The following is a 19,329-nucleotide window of genomic DNA, read 5'->3' as shown; positions in this document are numbered from 1 at the left end:
ACAGTCTAAAGCTCAGCACCAAAACAAAATATACCAAAAATGAAAGAAAGCACAAGGACAAGAAATAATCAGAAAAACCGAAAGATTTTTATGCGTCTCTGGAGGGATCAAAGCTATTTTTGCTAAGATTTTTAATTACCCGTAAATGATTCAAGACCGTTTTTAGGCTTGATCTACTCCCTATAGGATGATAACGTCGACTTGACATTTCGATGTTACCTCTCTATCTTTATTTTCGCTAAATCGCCAACGACAGACAATGGAGGAATGAACCTGATGGGCTGATAAAGCCAGCTAGGGCTTTCAAAATTTTCGATGGGAGATATCCGTAAGAGTGAAGACAGAACTACTTACATCGTTATCAGGAACGATATAAGCCTAACTTTTATGATGATTTATGCTTCTCTCGATCAATCGATATTGTTGAAACCACAGTTTAAAGTAAATTCAAGCAATATTTCTATACGAGCATTAATTCGTGTAAAATGCGTTAAGGTTTTTGTTTGTTTAAATTACGCTACAATTGCCCACAACATACGCTCAGACAAATCTACGCTTTTATTTGATGTCTTGTAAAACGTGGGTATACCCACATTTGGCTATCAAAAATATTTGCTGAAACATTGCTGGCTTTAAAGCTTGTTATGTAAGGTAGTGTTGTCTGCGTTTTGTGCTTCACAAGAGAAACATAAATATTTATAACAAAAAAGGTAATAACGCAGATTTGCTATTAATTTCGATTTTTTTCGGTTTTCTTTCTTACTAACACTTGTCTCATATTCTAGGCACATATGAAAATAAATATTTTTACTGATTATTTAACCGGTTTATGCTGATTTAGTAATGTGAGTATTTTAAGAAGTTATTTAGACCTCGACTCTAATATTACGATTAATTAACTATCACAATAAATTAAAAAAAAAAAAAAAAAAAACAATAGCCACATATTAAGAGTAACTTACCGTCGGCTCGTTAAATTGAGCTAAAAATTGTGTTTGCTGATGCGGTACATTTGCTCTTTGCGGGACAAATCCATTGCTTTGTGTTAAACTGTTTCCCGGCCTTAACGATTTACTTCGCGTATAGCCGGTATTTAATGATGAGCTCCCACCATTCGGTTGGTTTGTTGCGCCAAAAGGCCGCGGAGATATATCATAAAAATCGTTATTGCGATTATTCTGTGAAAAGAAAGAAATAAAATAAAATTATTCATCGATTTTTAATAACTCATTAAAAATAAATGAAAAAATATTTAATCTTAAGAGTTTTCTCCCACCGAATGCATTAAGTAGATTACCTTATTGCCCTTTGTTTATCGGAAAGCAAGCTTTGCTTCGCCTCTCTCGACTTTCACATTTGTCTCATTATTATTATTGTCTTTAAATTGACTTTTATTCCACAGTCTTAAGCGTATTTTCTTTCAAGTTGAACTCATCACAATTTTCATTAACATTTTAATATCGTATTGTATAGTATTATATATTGTTGTGCACTATAAAAACCGCAAGTAATATTATGTGTGCAATGGAAACTCGGTCATGGTTAAATGTCAGTGTGTTTTAATGTAAAAAGGTCATTACAATGAACTGCTTTTGAGATGGCATTGCAACTAAAGTTCATTAAACAAATAAATTGTTTCAAATTAGTTTCGGTTTTCAAATAAGTAAATGATTACGTTATTTATTCACCTCGATATTCAGTAGAAATAATAAATTGATAAATTAATCCGACATCAATCTACGTTCGTCTACGTCTAACATTGTCAATATAGTCAAATTGCTAGTGATTTTGTCTGCCCTCTTAGGTGGAGGGTACTTTTCTACTAACTTCTCTCATTGATCATTCAAATTTTTTTTACAATATTCTTGTTATTTGACAAGATTAGATGTTATATATAACATTATATAAAAAACGAATAATAAGTGAACTTAGACTGTCTTTTTATACCTATCACAATTTTGAATGGATGTATCAAAACTTATTCTTCGTGAAAATGGCCCGCAATTTTTAACTAATCCGTATATGGTCTAGTTATCTAATTTTAAACGACTCAGAAGATCGACTTTGCGCATTTAGTCATACTAAAGGTATAACGAGTCCTGTATATCCATCACCGTTGTTTCAAAAAAAACCAAAAAAAAAGGAGAAGGACCAAATTTTCATAATATTGGGTGGGCGGGGCTGATTTTTTCTACCACTCAGAGCAGAAGTGAAAACTTGCGTAGTGTATGTGTTTCACTTTATGAACAACAACCAAAAAACATGGAAAGCAAAGTTTTTTTTTCGTCGGCATGTGGGCATTGTAGGCATGTCCTTTGATCAGTTCGGATCGCTTTCCAACTATTTTGCATATTTTTGAAAGCAAGTATGTTTACTACACAGTTGAGCAGGCGAATATATAGGCAGATACTCAGACGGGCAGATTTAGGTGCATTTCGAATCTGAGTCTGACCAAGAATTTATATACTTTATGAAGCCTTTTTCTACACATTATAAAGGTATTGAAAAAAAAAATGAAATTTTGATACCCTATAATATTGGGTAGATATGACCAACATTTTCCCTTGCAGAATGTATATTCACGTCGTCTTTATTTGCCAAAATATTAATGGGTAACGAGCTGAAAACTAATTTTTTATTCGTTTTGAAAAACAGAGGTGTTCTCAGTTTACGTAGCACTATATGCGTGTCCTTCGATCCATTTCTAATTCATATGAATATGACGGTGTACAAAAATTCATCAAAATGTCTTCAAAATTGCTTTAGGTAATATATTATACAAAAAGAGAAGACGGACAGATGGAGAGACGAACCAGTAAGCTTCCAGTTGAGAAAATGATTGTGAATTAATCGGTATAATAGAAGACGAATCTGTCTGAAAGCCTTCTGGATGTTGTATACATCCCTGCAAACTTTACGCGCGGTTATATAGGCTATGCTGTATGAAATGAAAACCACCTTTCGCTTATTTCCTGCAAAGAGCATAAAAATGTTGCAATTATTTTTTCTTCCATTTTCTGTACATATTTTCTTCTACATTTTCTTCAATTTTTAAAAACTTCGATGCGTTTTCCTTTCTCATCGTATACCGTTGCACTGTACTCTGTACTCATTATAATATTGTAAATCTGCCGAAGTGTAAATCATAAGTATACGATGACATGTTTTTTGGAGCCTCCACTTATGTTTATGCTTAAACGTCACAGTGCCAATAAATCACAAAAAGATAACAAGGGCAGTTTTATCTTTGTTTGACAGAAACATGTGGCCAGCGATCTGGTGGTGGTTGCGCTTAGAATAAGGGAGCAACACATAAGTAAGGAAGAAAACGGCACAATTTTGCGAAATCTTCCACGACTAAGACTTATCCTTTCCTATTTGTAAGAAGAAGAATAGAAGTAGTTCTTGACATAGTTGTTCATCAAAAGTTAATGCAATTCTTCAATTATTTTAATTTAATAACATGTTCCACATGAGTTAAGAAAATAAATAAAATTTTGTTAACATAAAACTTGATTGGAACACATTTACTAAAGATCCCATAAAACCTTATCTCAGGGCGGAATGAAGAAACTTTGCATATAATACATATTATTATCGCATGTATATATGTCGATGCTTATGGGTACATAGGTACGCGTCTATAATTGAAAATCATTCATTTATTGCTGGGTGGTGCAATGGTCGTACAATTTATTTAATATGTGCCGCACAACACCAGTATTTTATAAACAATTGTATGTGACTTAATAAAAATTATTATGTGTGCAGTGTATAGAAATAATAATACAAAAAAAAAAAGAAAAAAACTTTCACTTGACCAAAATTAGTAAAGGTAATTTTTTCTTTTATTATAAAGGAAATAAAAAATGAAACCAAAACAAATAAATAGGAAACCAATTTTCAACTCTATACCGGTGGAGAATGAAAGTGTATTGATTTTCTTTTTTGTTTTTGCTGTTTCCAACGACAGAGGGCTAAAGCGAACATAGCAAAGTGGGCAGGAAATGAAGTTGAACAAGAGTCGGAATGGAAAAAGGAAAAGGAATTAATCGGTCAACTAAAACCACAAATCGATAACAAGTTCGACTGTTGGGCTCAAAATCAATCAAAATCAATTTTAATCTTGAAATTTGGAAGACATTTGGAAGACATTTATTTATTCGTTTTCTTTGGCACCTATGCGAATATGGTCATGGGCACACAAGCCCGCTAAGTGTAGTAAGAAGAATTATATTTCCTGGTGCGCATATTTTAGCCACAAGAAAATTACGCCCTGGCGACTTCATATTCTTGCCAATTTCGTTTCCCCAAAATGACAAAAACTGCAATGTGTGAATGGACAGTCGTGGATATATGTAATAACGGTTCTAATGGTACGAATTTAAGGAATAGGCGTCACTGTCCGTAAATTGACAACTGCTTCATGGCGTAGGAATAATGACATACCTAGATCGATACAGAATTTAATAATCAAGAGTATATGCAAAAAATGATTATGTCAAGTATTATATTAAAATCCGCACTATTAAATAGAACCGTTTAGTAGACAGGAAACTCAATTCAAAATAATGAAAATAATATAAGAAGTACTTGTATGTGTTTTGACCATTTTTTTACATGAAGAATTGATACATAATGCAATGGGAACAGTGGAGAAAATTTTGTCGCGGTACGTTCACAATGCTGCTCTTCTCCCCGTACCCAACCCGTTGTTCGTTTAAAGTATGATTAATATGGTGCTTCCTTGTTTGTGCTTGTGAATGTTCACTAACAAGCAGTTCGTTTAACTGACACTCTTAACGGGAAGATAAACTATTTGATCATTTTTTCGCCTAGAAACTGAATTTCTAGAGAAAAATTGGAAAAATATATAATAATCAAAATATTTTTCATCATTGTCGACAGCTTTTTCCCATCTTTTTGGCAACATGGCGCCACTGTGTAGATTGTTAGCATTAACACATTTTCGCACGTTTTCAGCATTTCGAAACGGTATGCAGCCCAAGCCATGCTGCATTGATCTGGACAAATAAGATAATAAGAAGGCGCTATGTCTGATGAGTACATTGGGAGCGGAAAAACTGCCCATTCGAGCTGCGCATGGTGTATCCTTCACAACTCTAAGAAGGTGTAGCCGAGCGTTGTCATGCAAGACTTTACGTAAGTTAACTATTATTGGCCGTCCTTACATCGGCCAGTTTGTTCACTTGACGTCGGCGGTCATCTGCAGTAACAGTTTCATTCGGTCTTAGCGGCTCGTAATATAGTATACTTTGCTGATCCCACCACACGCACAACAAAACTTCTTGAATAGAAAGAATATGAATATGCTGCCTGGGGTCGATGTGGATTGCTCTCCTGGACTAACCCATGACTTTTTGCGCTTGGTATTCTCCTAGTAGATCCAATCTTCATCGCCAGTCATATACGCCATAGGACGCTCTCTAACGAAGCTGTATTGTTCAAATGGTTCGAAATGGCATTTTCCCTCCTTGTGATTCATCAATTTTTAAGCTGTTCGAAAGTTCATGGAAAGCTTGAACTCGATTTTCGTGCAATAAGTTTTGCAATTCATTGCCCACGAACTTTCTTGCTCTTGCAGGCCTTCTTTGTCGTGTACAACAAAATCATCAATTTTGAACCGTTAAAACCAAGACCGGAATACGATGGAGTAGCATCACTATTAGACATTAACAGTCCAATGATTGCAAGACCTTGCAACTTGACTCGACAACGTTCACTGAAATAGCATTACTGTTTATTTTTGTTTTTCGTGGGTTTTCTTTTGACTTTCCGCTCTCGGCTTTCCACTAAGAATCTAAACATGTACATTTTACTTATAAAAGCTTTTTATATTATAATTTCTAAAGCTGGACAAAACTGGACCCGGGAATGCATACCTATTTGCCGATGATGAGCATAAAAAACTAATTACAAGTCTGATGTTTGCGACATGTGCTCAACAAATCGATTAAAGAATCAAAAGCTAGGCCCGGTAAGAGGTCGTCCTTTAACATGTTTAGTATCGCGGCTAAATAGGGTGCATGTAATTCCCAATTTTATGCAATCATTTACTTACTTATTTTACTGTGCGGATATTCTACAGCAAAGTTAACTTGAAAATTTGTATTTTTATTCTAACTGCGACTTAGTTCCTAGAACTTACCGCAAATTGTGTATTAAAAGGATTATAAGCCGACGAAGAGCCCAGAGTTTGTACAGGTGATTTCGCCTCGTTGCCGATGAAAAGTATTTGATCTTGATAAGAGCCGGGCTGAGCGCCCGGAAAGCCAGCACCATTTGTTGAACGTGTAAAGCCGTTGGATAATTGCCTTGTATTTGGATACGATGAGGATGGCACAAAGCGATTTTGACTATTTGGTATATAATATTCTGTAATAATGAGATAGAAGTTAAAGTGCAATTATTTTAATGAATTGAAAAAGTTATTTATAAAAATTTCTCCCAGTCATAAATTTTGCAAAATATTTTATTTTAATTAACACATATTTACTTTATGAAAAATAAGAAAATGTGTGTTTATGTATGTACTTTTCAAGTAATCATCATGACACTTGCGTACGAGCAGACATTTCACTTTTATGTTAATGTTCAGGCCATTCATTTAAACGTCTTTCAAAGGGGCAGTTATGAAATGATAATTGCACTGCAAAGCATATACACTCGTACACTTGTACAGTCCTAACGTAAAAGGTAGATTTTTATTGTTTTTCATATAGAAAATACATAAGCCATAAATGCAAATACGTTTTTTTCTTCGTCTCTTTCGGCGGGTGGTTAAAAATTTTATTAATTGCAAGCATAACAACAAATAGGTATTTAAAAGATTTTTGATAAGTAAAATAAAAAATTTTCTTAAAATATTTTTTAAAGTTTCATATTCGGTTAATAAGTTTATGTCACGCAGTCACTACTAATTAAACAACTTTTTGTTAATATCCATCATAAAGCAGCTAATTAAACATTTAATAGCTTTTGAATACCACGACAAAACGAACTGAGCAAAAAAATATCTAGAAGCCCGAAAAAATAGTCAAATCATACAGTCATTATTTATAAAAGTTAAAAATTTACAGTCTAAGATTTTTTCAATATTTCTCTTCTCCTATCTTCCCAAAAATCACTTTACAGCATTTGCAGCACGGCATACGACCGCAGGCTTCCCAGCTAAAGTCTTTAACAAGTAGTAAAATGCCAAGAAGTTCACATTGCAAAAAAAAACAATAACAAAAAACATAAAAACACATTAATAACTTTAGAAAGACTCACTACACAAGCATTTGATATTTGCAAGAAATTTGTAATCAGTTTGCATCGAATTTGTTAACACCTAACGCTTGCTTGTTACAATGATTGTGTAAAAATAAATGAATTGCTTGGATCAAAAAGTAAGGAGAATTTCCACTTTCCTTTAAAAATGGATGCTATCTTTAGAAAGATGCAAAGCCTACCTTGTATGTAGAGAAGGAATAAAGGGGATCAATTTTACTTTCGTTGCATCCGAAGGATTTGTGGAGTCATCTGTTTTCAAAATCCATTAATTATTATTATTATTATTATTATTATTACTATTATTAATTTCGCCAGAGAAATAAATTCTAAGACTTAACTCTTAAAAGCACTAGCATCTAAGGCTATCAACGGCTTTTATTAAAAACTCTACCGACATGCTAGTCGAAATTCCTCGCCTTCGGCTACTCAGGCGGATTCAAAATCCAATTAAAACAAACAAAGCGTTCAAAGCATTGAAGCAATCGCTGCGATATTGATATGTCTAAGGCGTGAGTTTATGTATGTTACAAAGAGAAAGCAAGCATCAGGACTTTTTCTTTAAAATCGTAGAATTTAACATAGACAGCTTAAACATTGCACATACATTATAAGCTGATCTTTGGTACAATTCGTAATCCTAATCGGACTAGGTGTTTTCATGAGCATCATAGGCTCAAACTCACAAAGGAATGTTGAACACGAAGTTCCTTCTAGTTTGCATTTATTTGTGTATCGAATATATATAACTATAAGATATCATCTGAAGATTACAAAGAAACTTATATTCGGCAGTAACCAAGTCTTTTATATTCTTATTATTATTATTGTTATTATTATTATTATTATTACTATTATTATTATTATAGTTATTATTATTGTTATTATTATTATAATTATTATTATTATTATTATTATTGTCGCTGTGGTTTGCAACTCACAACTAAAATCCCGAAAAACAGACATATTCTCCATTGGCATACCCATGGACCGATTTAGCCCATTTTCAAGATCAATCTGCCTGCAAGAACACTCCAAGAAAGCTACATTCGTGCATAAGCTTTGCTTCATTTCTTAGCTCGTAAAGAAATTATTAAATGTGTTACTCTTCGGAAATGCATGCTCTGAGATGGTATGCAGAATTGCTCAACACGTGTCTGTCTCAAATTTTTACTACATTGCGCACTTCCTGTATAAGAAGCGAGTCTTCTTTTCAACTGTAAGCATGCGAGGCTCATCGCGGTAAAGTTCTTTAGAAAAGCAAAAAGACTATGTAAAATACTCAAAATGTTTAAGTTAAGCTCAAGTTAGGCCTAAAGGTCCGATTAAGGTTAAGAAGAGTTCTTAAAGAAACTTTCGAAGATGCAATTTTTCTTATTTTTTCATTGCTCCTTTCAGCTTACAACTTCACCAAATTATCCATTTCTATTTAGGGGCAATAAATTTTTCAGAGCCATTTAACGCTCCATTACCAAATTAGTCTTCTGTGTCACATATGACCAAGTTTATAGCAGAGCTAACGTAAACCCAAGGGCAGTGCCCGATTTGGCCGGTTCTTGATAAACTCGATCAAGTACACTCGATAGGTGTGGATTACGGATTCGCTGTAATGGGTAGAGAATTTACAGCCCCCGATAAAGTAGACATTCTTCTTACTATCGAATAAAGAGGCTTTCAATCGCAAAATTGCTGTCAAGTAGCATACTCAAATTACGTAAGATTATTTTTGAATTTCAATTGGACGAAAAAAGTAGAGAGAATCTTAATTCTTGTAGCGAGAATCTTGAAGTTTTCATTGAGATTCTAATAGGGAATCAGTGATGACATCCTTAAAAATGGATAAAATTATATTTCTTTTCATTTCGAAGAATTTATATAACTCATGAGTTCTCTATTAAATCATTTTATGGTTAATAAGCATACGACGAAACTCGTATGTCATTAAGTCGTAAAGAAAATTAACATTCTCTTTATCTGCGCTTTTGGAACTTTTTCAAAAAACCGTTTTTGGAATTTATATAAAATATTCTAATGAACTAAGAAATTCAAGTCTGCTGTTTATAACGTACAACACCAACACAGCTAGCCACCTACTCTTCTATAACGTATTTTACCGCACCTTATTTAATGTTTTCATTGTTACTGTCAATGCGGTGTATTTTTTTTAATTTTTTTTCTTTATATTTTCATACAATATTTAGGTCAATATTTTATTAGATAACTTTTGCATATTAATGTGTTGTGCTGTTTTTTCAAGAATTTTTCTTTTCTTAGCAATCAATGTTACATATGAAAAAACTCTTTGTATACGCATGAAGGGGTCAAAATTTTTTCTGCAGTAAACAATAAAGAATTCTATAAAGTCAAGTATCGCGAACGACCTCATGAAGCAAAATGAGTAAAATAACCATTGAATTTTTCAATTTCCTGCCAGAGAAGGACTAGTATAATTAGAACATTGCATTTATAAGAAATGCAACTACATATGTATGTCGCATAAAATTTTAATCATTTCGATCACACATCCTTCTGTCTTTTTGCTTAGACGGCAGTTGGAATAGATAAACCGGCACAAGATTCATTACCTTGTCGAAATTACAGCCTATATTAATGGATCTCTATAGATTACATTAGTCGGTCATTGACGATCACACTTACGCATCTAACGCTCTGCGGAAACGTCGATTGTTTTCAATATTAGATAATAAAGGATTACATCGTTTAATGGGTGTTGCAGAATACACAGTTAAATGGCATTCCACGTCTTTTGGGGATCACAATCGTTCCTTATTTTGAGCTCACATGTCAAGATCAGTTTTGGTTTTTGTCTCTTGGGTCACCGCGGTTCTAAAGTCTCGCATTCACAAATTAGATTCACTTGTCTTTATAAATCTTCGGTGGAAACATTCATCATATTCAATTCCATGCTAAACTTATGATTCCTGTATGAAATTTTTTTAAAAAATTTCTTGTTATTATTAAAGGTAAATTTCCTAACCTAAGCTCTTTACAAATGTTAAATCGGTTTTACAATCTCTTGCTCTTGATGATTCCTACAAATATAAACAATAAGCGGCAATTTGTGAATCTAGGCTAATGTGCAAATAAACGTCGAAAACAAACATTGTGCTCCAAAAACCGGGAGCATGCTTATCGTTACCTTTGGCGCACAAATTGTTCTGAATAGCTTGCGTAGAGAATTCTCCTCTTCTTGTTATTGTCAATAGCTTTCTTAATAATTTTCGAAACAACAATATATCTCATTTTTAAAACTCTTAAAAGTTTCTCATAAGACTTCATAACACAAGCCTGTTATATGCAACCAATACAACGCTTGACATTCAAAATCATACTCGCACTTTATTCCTCTAGGCTAGCAATTTGAAACTCATCCTTCTTGCTTATGAGTTGTTCTAGAATAAAAGACGATGCATTGCTGAATGGTTAGTGGAATAATTCTCTTTTAAGCCTATTTTTTAGACAGAGCTTTAAGCCGCTTAAACTTTGATTTAAGTTTTATGCATCGTCTTCAATGTTACAACCGATAGTCACAAAATCTCAATTCAACGCAAGGTTTATGAAGCGGTATAATAAAGCCTTTTTAGCATCGATAACAAAGTTACATCTAATACAATTAAACATGTCTACCAGTACTTTGCCATTGTTTCACCAGAACAAACGTAGTCTCACTAAACTAGTGTAAGTTATAAACCAATAGAGGAAATGTTAGGAAACTTTTGAAACTTTTCGTTTAAATTTAAATATCATGTGAACGCGTCAATAGTCGTCATATACCTACATGACATCCTATGTACTTATGGAGCGATGTGTTATAACTTACAAATTGAAAAGTGATTGGATTACCGTCGTAAGTTTATATCAATGGCTACAACAACGTTCTCTTATCGTAAACTTCAATCTCATTTCATTAATAGGATATCAGGGTAGGATCTTATAACTGATATGCGATAATTAAGTTAATTGGTTCAAGGTCAAAGGAGTATAGATTATCGCTATTTTCTTGAACATCAAGGCGATCGAGCCCTGGCAACTGTTGGCCTTTGCCAGTACTAGTTGATAGTAATATATTTATTACATATTTATAGATGGTGGGTGATGGCGCATATTTTTCGTTTGGGTTTTCTCCTTTATTTATTGATATTATTTGTACGAATCTATCGAAAAAAATTTCATTGGTATTGAAAAACTAAGCTCTTGGCAACTCTACTAAGATCAAAAAAAGTGCAAAAAATGTAACCAACAATGCCAAGTTGTATTTAGCCGATTGTTATATACCTGCAGCGAAGAAACTAATATTCAAAGTTTTTTTAAAGCGCTCGTGTGATTCATTACTTGATAGTTAATAAACAAAAAAAAGAACAAAACGTATATAATAACGAAAAGGAAAAAAAATATATGGCACGTGTTTATTTATGTAAAGAAACAAACACCTACACTGTGCAACCGCGTCTAATAACTGCAAACGAATGGGCTTGGCCGTCAAAAATAACTAACTTGCCTCAAATAAAAATCTTAGTTAAGAGCACACATAACCAAAAAATTCAGTTACGTTTTTCAAATTTCAAAAAGGAATAAAACAATTGCTGCTGAAAAGCCCTACATCCCCATTGCCAGAAGGGGCCATTTTTCAAATTATGACTAATTTATTGAAATACATTTCTTTGATGTTAAATAACATTTTAAAAAAAGCTCTTCTAATGACATCACACCAGCTGGGAATGCCAAATAATTTGTAGAAAACATAAAAATTTATATATTACTAAAAATTTTTCAAGGTCGCAAAAGACGCTAAATTTGATTCGCAATCAATTTTAGAAAGCAAGTTCATAAATTATACTAAATATTCATGCTAATATGACTTAGTTACTATCTATCATAATTTTAATTGAATTATTTCTACTGCGCTTTAACGGAGCAATTGCGAATTAAAAGCAATCAAATTTATTTCACTTTTAAACCTCGATCTATTAACAATAGATTAAGGTAAAAGCGAGGTAAAAAATTTATATATAACCGAGGACGAAATTTTTATGCCGGTAATATCAATAAACACAAATTTGAAATTTGTAATTAGCAGATAGCGACCTACTCTCCGCAGCAACGATTTTCACTAAATTTTACAAACTCCTCCTTTTTACACTCCCAAGGAAGTCTGAGAAATATTGCCGTCGACTTAAATTCGTATGGCACGGTAAGTATTCACCGTCCATCTCTTTTTATACGTCCGTGAAGGCAAACATGGATGGCAAGATAGGAACGTCTCAGTATCTTACCCTTGTCAATAACACGCACTACTTATAAAAGTTTTTTAAGACGTATTTGATCCAATCATCCATATTGAACGAGATGAATAAATAGGAAAGGCTTACGGGCATATCTCGTTCAAGACGGTTCATTCGTGTTGTATCGAAACCAAGGCATAAGGTTTTTATGGTAGTTAAAATTTCTTTCCAAACGTGCATATAAGGGAAAAAGTAAATTGACTTCAAATTTTTGTTAAGAAAAATATGAAATTCAACATTAAGATGAACTATTAAAATTAAAAATATATCCCAAAGGTAATAATGACGCGCATAAAATTAGTTTTCATTACAAATAGTTCTTGCGTTAAAGTGCCGTGTTAAACGAAGGACACCTGTACGCAATCACACAAATCAAGTCGAACTCAGTACCATACCGATGCGACGTTTTGCTACCTATAGATACTTCAACAAGTTGAGAAGTTCAGTCCTTTTCAGTGAAAAATGCAGTTTTGTTAAACATAGGATCAGCATTTGTTTTGGAATATATCGATTAAAATGTATTACGATTTTTTGACTTCCCAATATATTTCTAAAAATGTACTTACGGTGTACACGTTTCCATACGGATCACATTTACGTCAAAAGCTCATCTATGTTTACAACTGAATTCGAACAATAATATGTGGAATCTCTAATGCGTGTTAAGAAACCCTGCCAAAAAAACGGGAGTATATCCCAACTTTCGGAAACTTTGCTAACAGAAATTGTGAAACTGTGCCCGTATCTACATGAATTAGCTTTTCATTTCAGTTTTCATGAGTGAGGCAACAGCAAACAAGCTGACAGCTTTGTAGATAAATATCAGTTAATCTCATACCGAGTAAAAAAGTTCATATTTTATGAAACCATTGAGGAGTATTACTGGATGTTGCTAGCGAAAAGAAAAAATTATTATTCCATCGTCCATACCCTCACAACGGTGTGTGTTAACTTAAAACATGAAATTTTACACCGAAATAAAGAAATAATTATACAATTACACAGTTTTTATTATAAACAAAATAATACAAATACAAAAATCGATTGAAATGAAAAAAAAAAAAAAACAGCCAACTTGACTTAAACACCAAAAACTCTGTCTTGTCTAACACCTCCAGAATCTCAACTTAATCTAAACAAGTAATCATAATTAAATAGCCTATACCGCTTCACTTAACACAGCTATTCATACCACTCGCTTAGTACAGTTATTCATACAACTTCGAAATTTCTTAAAATTCTCCTTTGACACATGACATTAAATTTTTTTACTTAAAGTTATTAGGTCTCAATCATCGAGCTTAATTCAGCGGCGATTTCAGTTTAGCAGATTTAGAAGGAATTCTCAGATGGTCATACCCTTCATAGCGACCTCAGTCGCTGATAAGTTCTAGTCTTTTATTTATAATAGTTTTTTTTTACAAGCTTTGTAATGGATTTAAAAGAGTAATTTACTTAATTATAATGCAACTGCGAAAGTGTTTGCTGTAAAATATTTATACTGCGTGACTTAAGTAGGTTCTCGAAAGCTTGGCAGTTTGGCTAGGAAGTAGTTAAAAAAATGCTGTAATGGGGCGCAGCTCACCAGGAAAATACCCTACACCACCCTGCAGTTTTAAAATGTAAGCTTTAACTTATTCGATCCCAATTATTTCCAATAGAGTTCGTTGGGCCAAAAAACATCAGCATAGCAAATTTCATCACAATATCTCAAAAATTGCGACCCGCAGGTAAAAAACAAAGATGTAAGACGTACAGACGGACAGACAAGGTAAGTGGCACTGGATTGATGGCTGTAACAAAAGGTGGATCTATCTCAAGTCTTCCTGGGTATTGTATATAGCCGCATAAACCTGATGTTCGCTCACACAACAAGAAAGTTTCATCATTTTCCCAACCGTATGAGTAGCCGACTAGATAAGGGTCGTGACTGCCAAATCAATGTATGCAAGTTCGCATCTCAATGCGGTAGACCTTACTTGATCGTTGCTATAGTCTATGCTCAGCCGATAGAAGCATAACAATTATCGGTTGAGCACGCATCCATTACACTATCTACATACATATCCTTCCTTAATTCTCTCTGACCGTCCCATGAGAGATTTGTCATATTAAGAAAGAAAAGAAAGAGAAAAGTGGTTCATCTAGTAGCAGCCTAGATTGCAACTTTTTTCTACAAATTATGCTCTCAGACTAAGTAATCATGTAAATCCCTTGGCAGTATCCTTCACAGATTGACGCATTGAGATAAGAAGAAGAAGATCGTCGTATACTGGTCCGTCTATTTAGAAATTAATAATTTTTCCTTAAACTTTAAAATAGTTTTCTTAGCTTACCAAGCTTCTTTTTAGTTATTTAAATGTCGTACCTGCATTGTTGTAATGGCCACACTTTGTAACAATAACCTATATTATTTTCCTCGCCTTCCTACAACGTTTACTAACTGAGTTTTTACCCTACACCACTTATGGTACAGGGAGTATTAAGTTAGTGCGGACGTACGTAAAACGCAGAAAGGCTTAAGATAGGCCCACCTTTTATTAAACCGATTGATTCAGAACCGTAATCTGAATTGATCTAATCTTGTTTTTCTGTCCGTCTGATGTGTGCCCATGTAAATTTTTGTTCAAGCTACAGGCCGCAATTCTTGAGATATTTTGATGAAATTGGGTACAGTGTTGTGCTTTGATCCAAGGAAAATGGTTCGGAATGGATCCACGTTTTAGATCACTCTCCATATAACGCCCTATTCTGAAAAGTCATTATATGGAAAAAAATTGTAATTTTCAAAATTTCTCGGCAAAACTGGTTAAATAGTAGTATTTCGGCATTCTAAATTGGTATGAAAAGTTTGAATCGGCTGGGGGAATTTTTGAACCTCCCCCCATATAAGGAAAACTGAAGTTCACCGTGAAACATTAAAAATTATACAATAATAGTAATTTAACATAAAAGAAATAACTCTACCAAATTTAGACCTTCTCGGCCTATTTTTTTGGGTCCTATCCTAACCAGGATTTTCACGAAGGTTGATTCTTTGTAGGGCAGAAAAGCCTAACATTTAATATGCGGTGATGAAAATTGACCCATAATACTTCTTTCATACAAAAATAAACTCTACAAATTTGGACTATTTACGCCCATTTGTGGATCCTATCACATGTAAGGACTAAACTTGTACTACATTAGGTTGCGTGAATCCGCAGAATACAGAAATACGCACTTGGAACATATGCCTTTCTATAGAGAAACAAGATATAATTTTTGTGTTCTACAACAAAAATCGGAACTTTGTTAGACATTGCGGTGTAGGCTATTTAATGGTCGGCCTTGTCCGACTTGTTTGAAATAGCTTATAGATTCAATACGTAATAGTAAAAATCAATTTCAGTTACGTAAATTTTTCTTAAAAACACAAGAAACTTTTAGTCAAGTTTCAAAAACAAATCGCATTACAAAAAATAACGGTATTTGTCGAGTTTAGTATACTTTGGACCATGTAAAAAACTTTCAAATTCCTAGGAAATATTTCTTGCAAATTTGCGGCTCAAGGCCATCAATATTTCTTGTAACTGCCACGAAATTTTGAAGATTTTTTTCTAGGCTGACATCGTTGCTCTGGTACGCTAACGTTCAAGCCATTATTTCCCCTTAGAGCTTTATGCAGATTAAACTGGATCTATCGATATACAAATAAAAGAAATTGCAATGTTTTGTCTCTTCTTTACACATATTCATAGGTCCAATAACAGTTGGATCCATGGACAGACATAGTTGAAAACATGGGGAAGCTAGTATTTGTATAATTTACAGTGTGTATATCTAGTTATAAAATATAATACAATCAAAGTAGTGGTCGTTGTGCATTTCTATCCACAAAAAGTTAATGGATGGCATCATGTTATGAGACCTTCGCTCCAAATAACTTGCGTTAGATGATTACTAGCAGATAGATTTACAAATTACGCTTAATATCAATGCCAAACGAAAGAATAAAAGGATCAGAAGGCCTTTGGGGTTACAATCCATTTTCAAGTAGAGATGAACCCAGTGATTATACAAAAATCATATTTATTAACTTTTATAACTTTTGCGAGAAAAATCATATAAATGCACATTATTTGATAATATTTACTTAATTTAATATATTTAATCATTTAGATTGGTAACAGCCAACACACAGCCAATGGCATTAATTTCCATTAATATATGGCTTTTTTTTTTAACTCATAAGCAATAGGATCAATCAAAGCGTATTTATGTCAGAGTGCTTAAGCAGTCAACCCACTCCCATTCTTTTTTTTTTCAAATATTAAGGTTCACTCCTAACTCCGATTAAAAGAAAAAAAAAAGCATCATTCACTTACTCGCTTATAGTTTATAGATTTATTATGAATTCTGCATAAAAATATTTATGCATGAGTTGCTTTTTAGCGTAATATCAGCGGTTCTCAACGAAAGAATCATGCCACCCTAACGAAGTGTAGGCTGTTTTTAAAAAGGTACAGCAAAATTCCTTTTTATGTCAAAAATGCACACAATGTCTGAACGTAATCATAAAGAAATACTTTCAGTTTTCAGGGATTCAATTCACATACAAAGGAGCCCTTTCTTCGCTTGGTCTCTCTTATCATGACGGCCCCTAATTTTCACCCAGAATAAGGAACCAAAATATGACTCAAAATGTAGAAACTATTGAGACTTTTTTTCTTTGAAAATATATGTTTAAAAAATTGGCTTTGCTATGATTATTTTGGAGAAGATAACTCCGAAAAGGTCTATAGAAACAAAAAATTATATTCGTCGAAAGAGTCAACACAACCGATAGTCAATAGGGAACCTTACCTTGCTGAAGCAGTTAAGTCATTCATACGGTAAGCAGGAAAAAACTACAACACGTATTTCAAATTTTAAGTGGGGATTCTTAACAAATTAGTATTTTCCGTTCAAATAGCACTATTGGTTCATTCAGTTTGCATACTTCTAGAGGCGTGCAAAGATTTTGCGTGCAATTTTTTTTCATATCCAACTGCTAGTTACACTTCCTAATATATCAGATACGTTTCTAAGGGCGCACTTATTAAGTTCGAAAAAGCTACTTTTGGACCCATTTACCCCTTTTGGCATATTTTAATCGCCGTGGAAAAGGACGAAATAAAATCACTCATTAACCATTATTAAATAAAGTCTGTTTCCCGCTATTAATATAAAGATTGAGAATCTCTGCTCTACACCCTTTTTGGCATAAAGAATGCATAAGTTTCCAATTTTCGAAAATACGCTTGCTATTAAATGCTAAAATTTTAAAAATAACTCTACCAAAGATTACATAAAATTATGCATTGAATAATATTTTTTTATTGTTTTCATTATTTCTAAGCCATCGAGCAGGAGGCATTTAGAAAAAAACTGAAAATTTTTGTATTAATGGCAGCACGTAACATATATATAGCAAGTAACATACATAATAAGTAGCATATAATTGGCAATAAAAGAAAACTTTATTCAAAAGACTTACGACACGAACTTTATAGATATGTTAAGGTATATGAAAACGCTTCCAAAGTCTAACGTGCGCAAACTTAAAATATATACGACGCACAAGACCGAATATCACGGTGTTACTTGAGAATATGCACGATCATCGATGGATGAACAAGCTCATTAAAATAAAGTGAAGTCTCCTATAACAGGATTAATTCTTATCGCATTATTCGGAAACCGTGCTATATGAAACTCGGCATTAATTCAACTCACGAAATGTATTCTGTAGAGAATGCCGTAAAACATATCGAATTACCATCCAAATAAGATCTTCAGTAGAGATTACTATCAACCGTAATTGATGATACCGTGAGTTTTCAATATGAACAAATTCGACAGTGTACGGCAAAACACCTAACATGGAATATCCTGTCTTCCTCAGACATTAACACTGGTTTCAATGGATTATTTATTGTTTGTTCGAACGATGCTTCAATTTTATTGACGATACCCAAATATGTTTCTTGTAGTCCTTTACTGGGATATTCTCAAACGACGAAATATGAAATCCAAAAACGGCCCGAGTGGGGGAAAACTTAAATAAATGCATTTTTGACGATAAAAAACGCGCCAAACTTCAAATAGAATTAAGACAAATCAAATTTAGTTGCAACCTCGAAAACCATTGTCCATTGTTTTATCAAAACTGCGTTGTTAAAAACTCAGAGTTAGTACAAATTAATTAAAAATTCAGTCGTTACATCAGAAATCAAAAATAACTAATAAATACTTTCTTTGGTTTTGCCGAAATTCCCTGATGACGACTGTTTTTGGAAACTCGGATAAGTGCGACCATAGATTTGCTAAGCCGTTTTATTTATTGAAATGCTCTTGCACGAAAAACACGTTATCAAGAGTTGCATTATAGGAGAATTGTCCGAATTTTCACTCCGCATCACCGTATGGGAAACTTGACTGCATTTGCTAAGGGTCTTTCAGGTACTTTCAACAGTTGCCCCGGGAAGTCGAAAAATTTTGCGCACTTGCTCACGTTTTTGAAATAATATACAATATTATATATTACACATAACTGGCATGTAATGATATTAAGTCGAAGTGACGGCTTTTTTCCCCTGGCGAAAGGGAAACGCGTAGATAGAAGAAGCGTGCACTTAAAAAAAATTACTTTTGAAATATATTAAGAATTTGCAAGATCGCAGTTACTCTTCTGTGACAACTTGAATTAAGC

General features: G+C 33.4%; 1 protein-coding gene across 8 annotated transcripts in view; it reads right to left on the bottom strand.

Annotated features, from left to right (window-relative positions):
• Positions 1-19,329, bottom strand: part of LOC119638272 (flocculation protein FLO11) — a 71,749-nt gene that overhangs the window by 8,544 nt on the left and 43,876 nt on the right. For all 8 annotated transcript variants that reach the window (XM_038034959.1, XM_038034961.1, XM_038034964.1 and 5 more), the window contains 2 exons: positions 6,170-6,396; positions 963-1,178 (listed from right to left, as the gene is read on the bottom strand). In XM_038034959.1, coding sequence (XP_037890887.1) covers positions 963-1,178; positions 6,170-6,396 — 443 coding nt within the window. The remainder of the gene's footprint in view (positions 1-962; positions 1,179-6,169; positions 6,397-19,329) is intronic.

Source organism: Glossina fuscipes, unplaced genomic scaffold (assembly GCF_014805625.2).
Source record: "Glossina fuscipes isolate IAEA_lab_2018 unplaced genomic scaffold, Yale_Gfus_2 86, whole genome shotgun sequence".
In the NCBI taxonomy this organism is placed as follows: Eukaryota; Metazoa; Arthropoda; class Insecta; order Diptera; family Glossinidae; genus Glossina; species Glossina fuscipes.
This window is presented reverse-complemented; position numbering and strand designations above follow the sequence as displayed.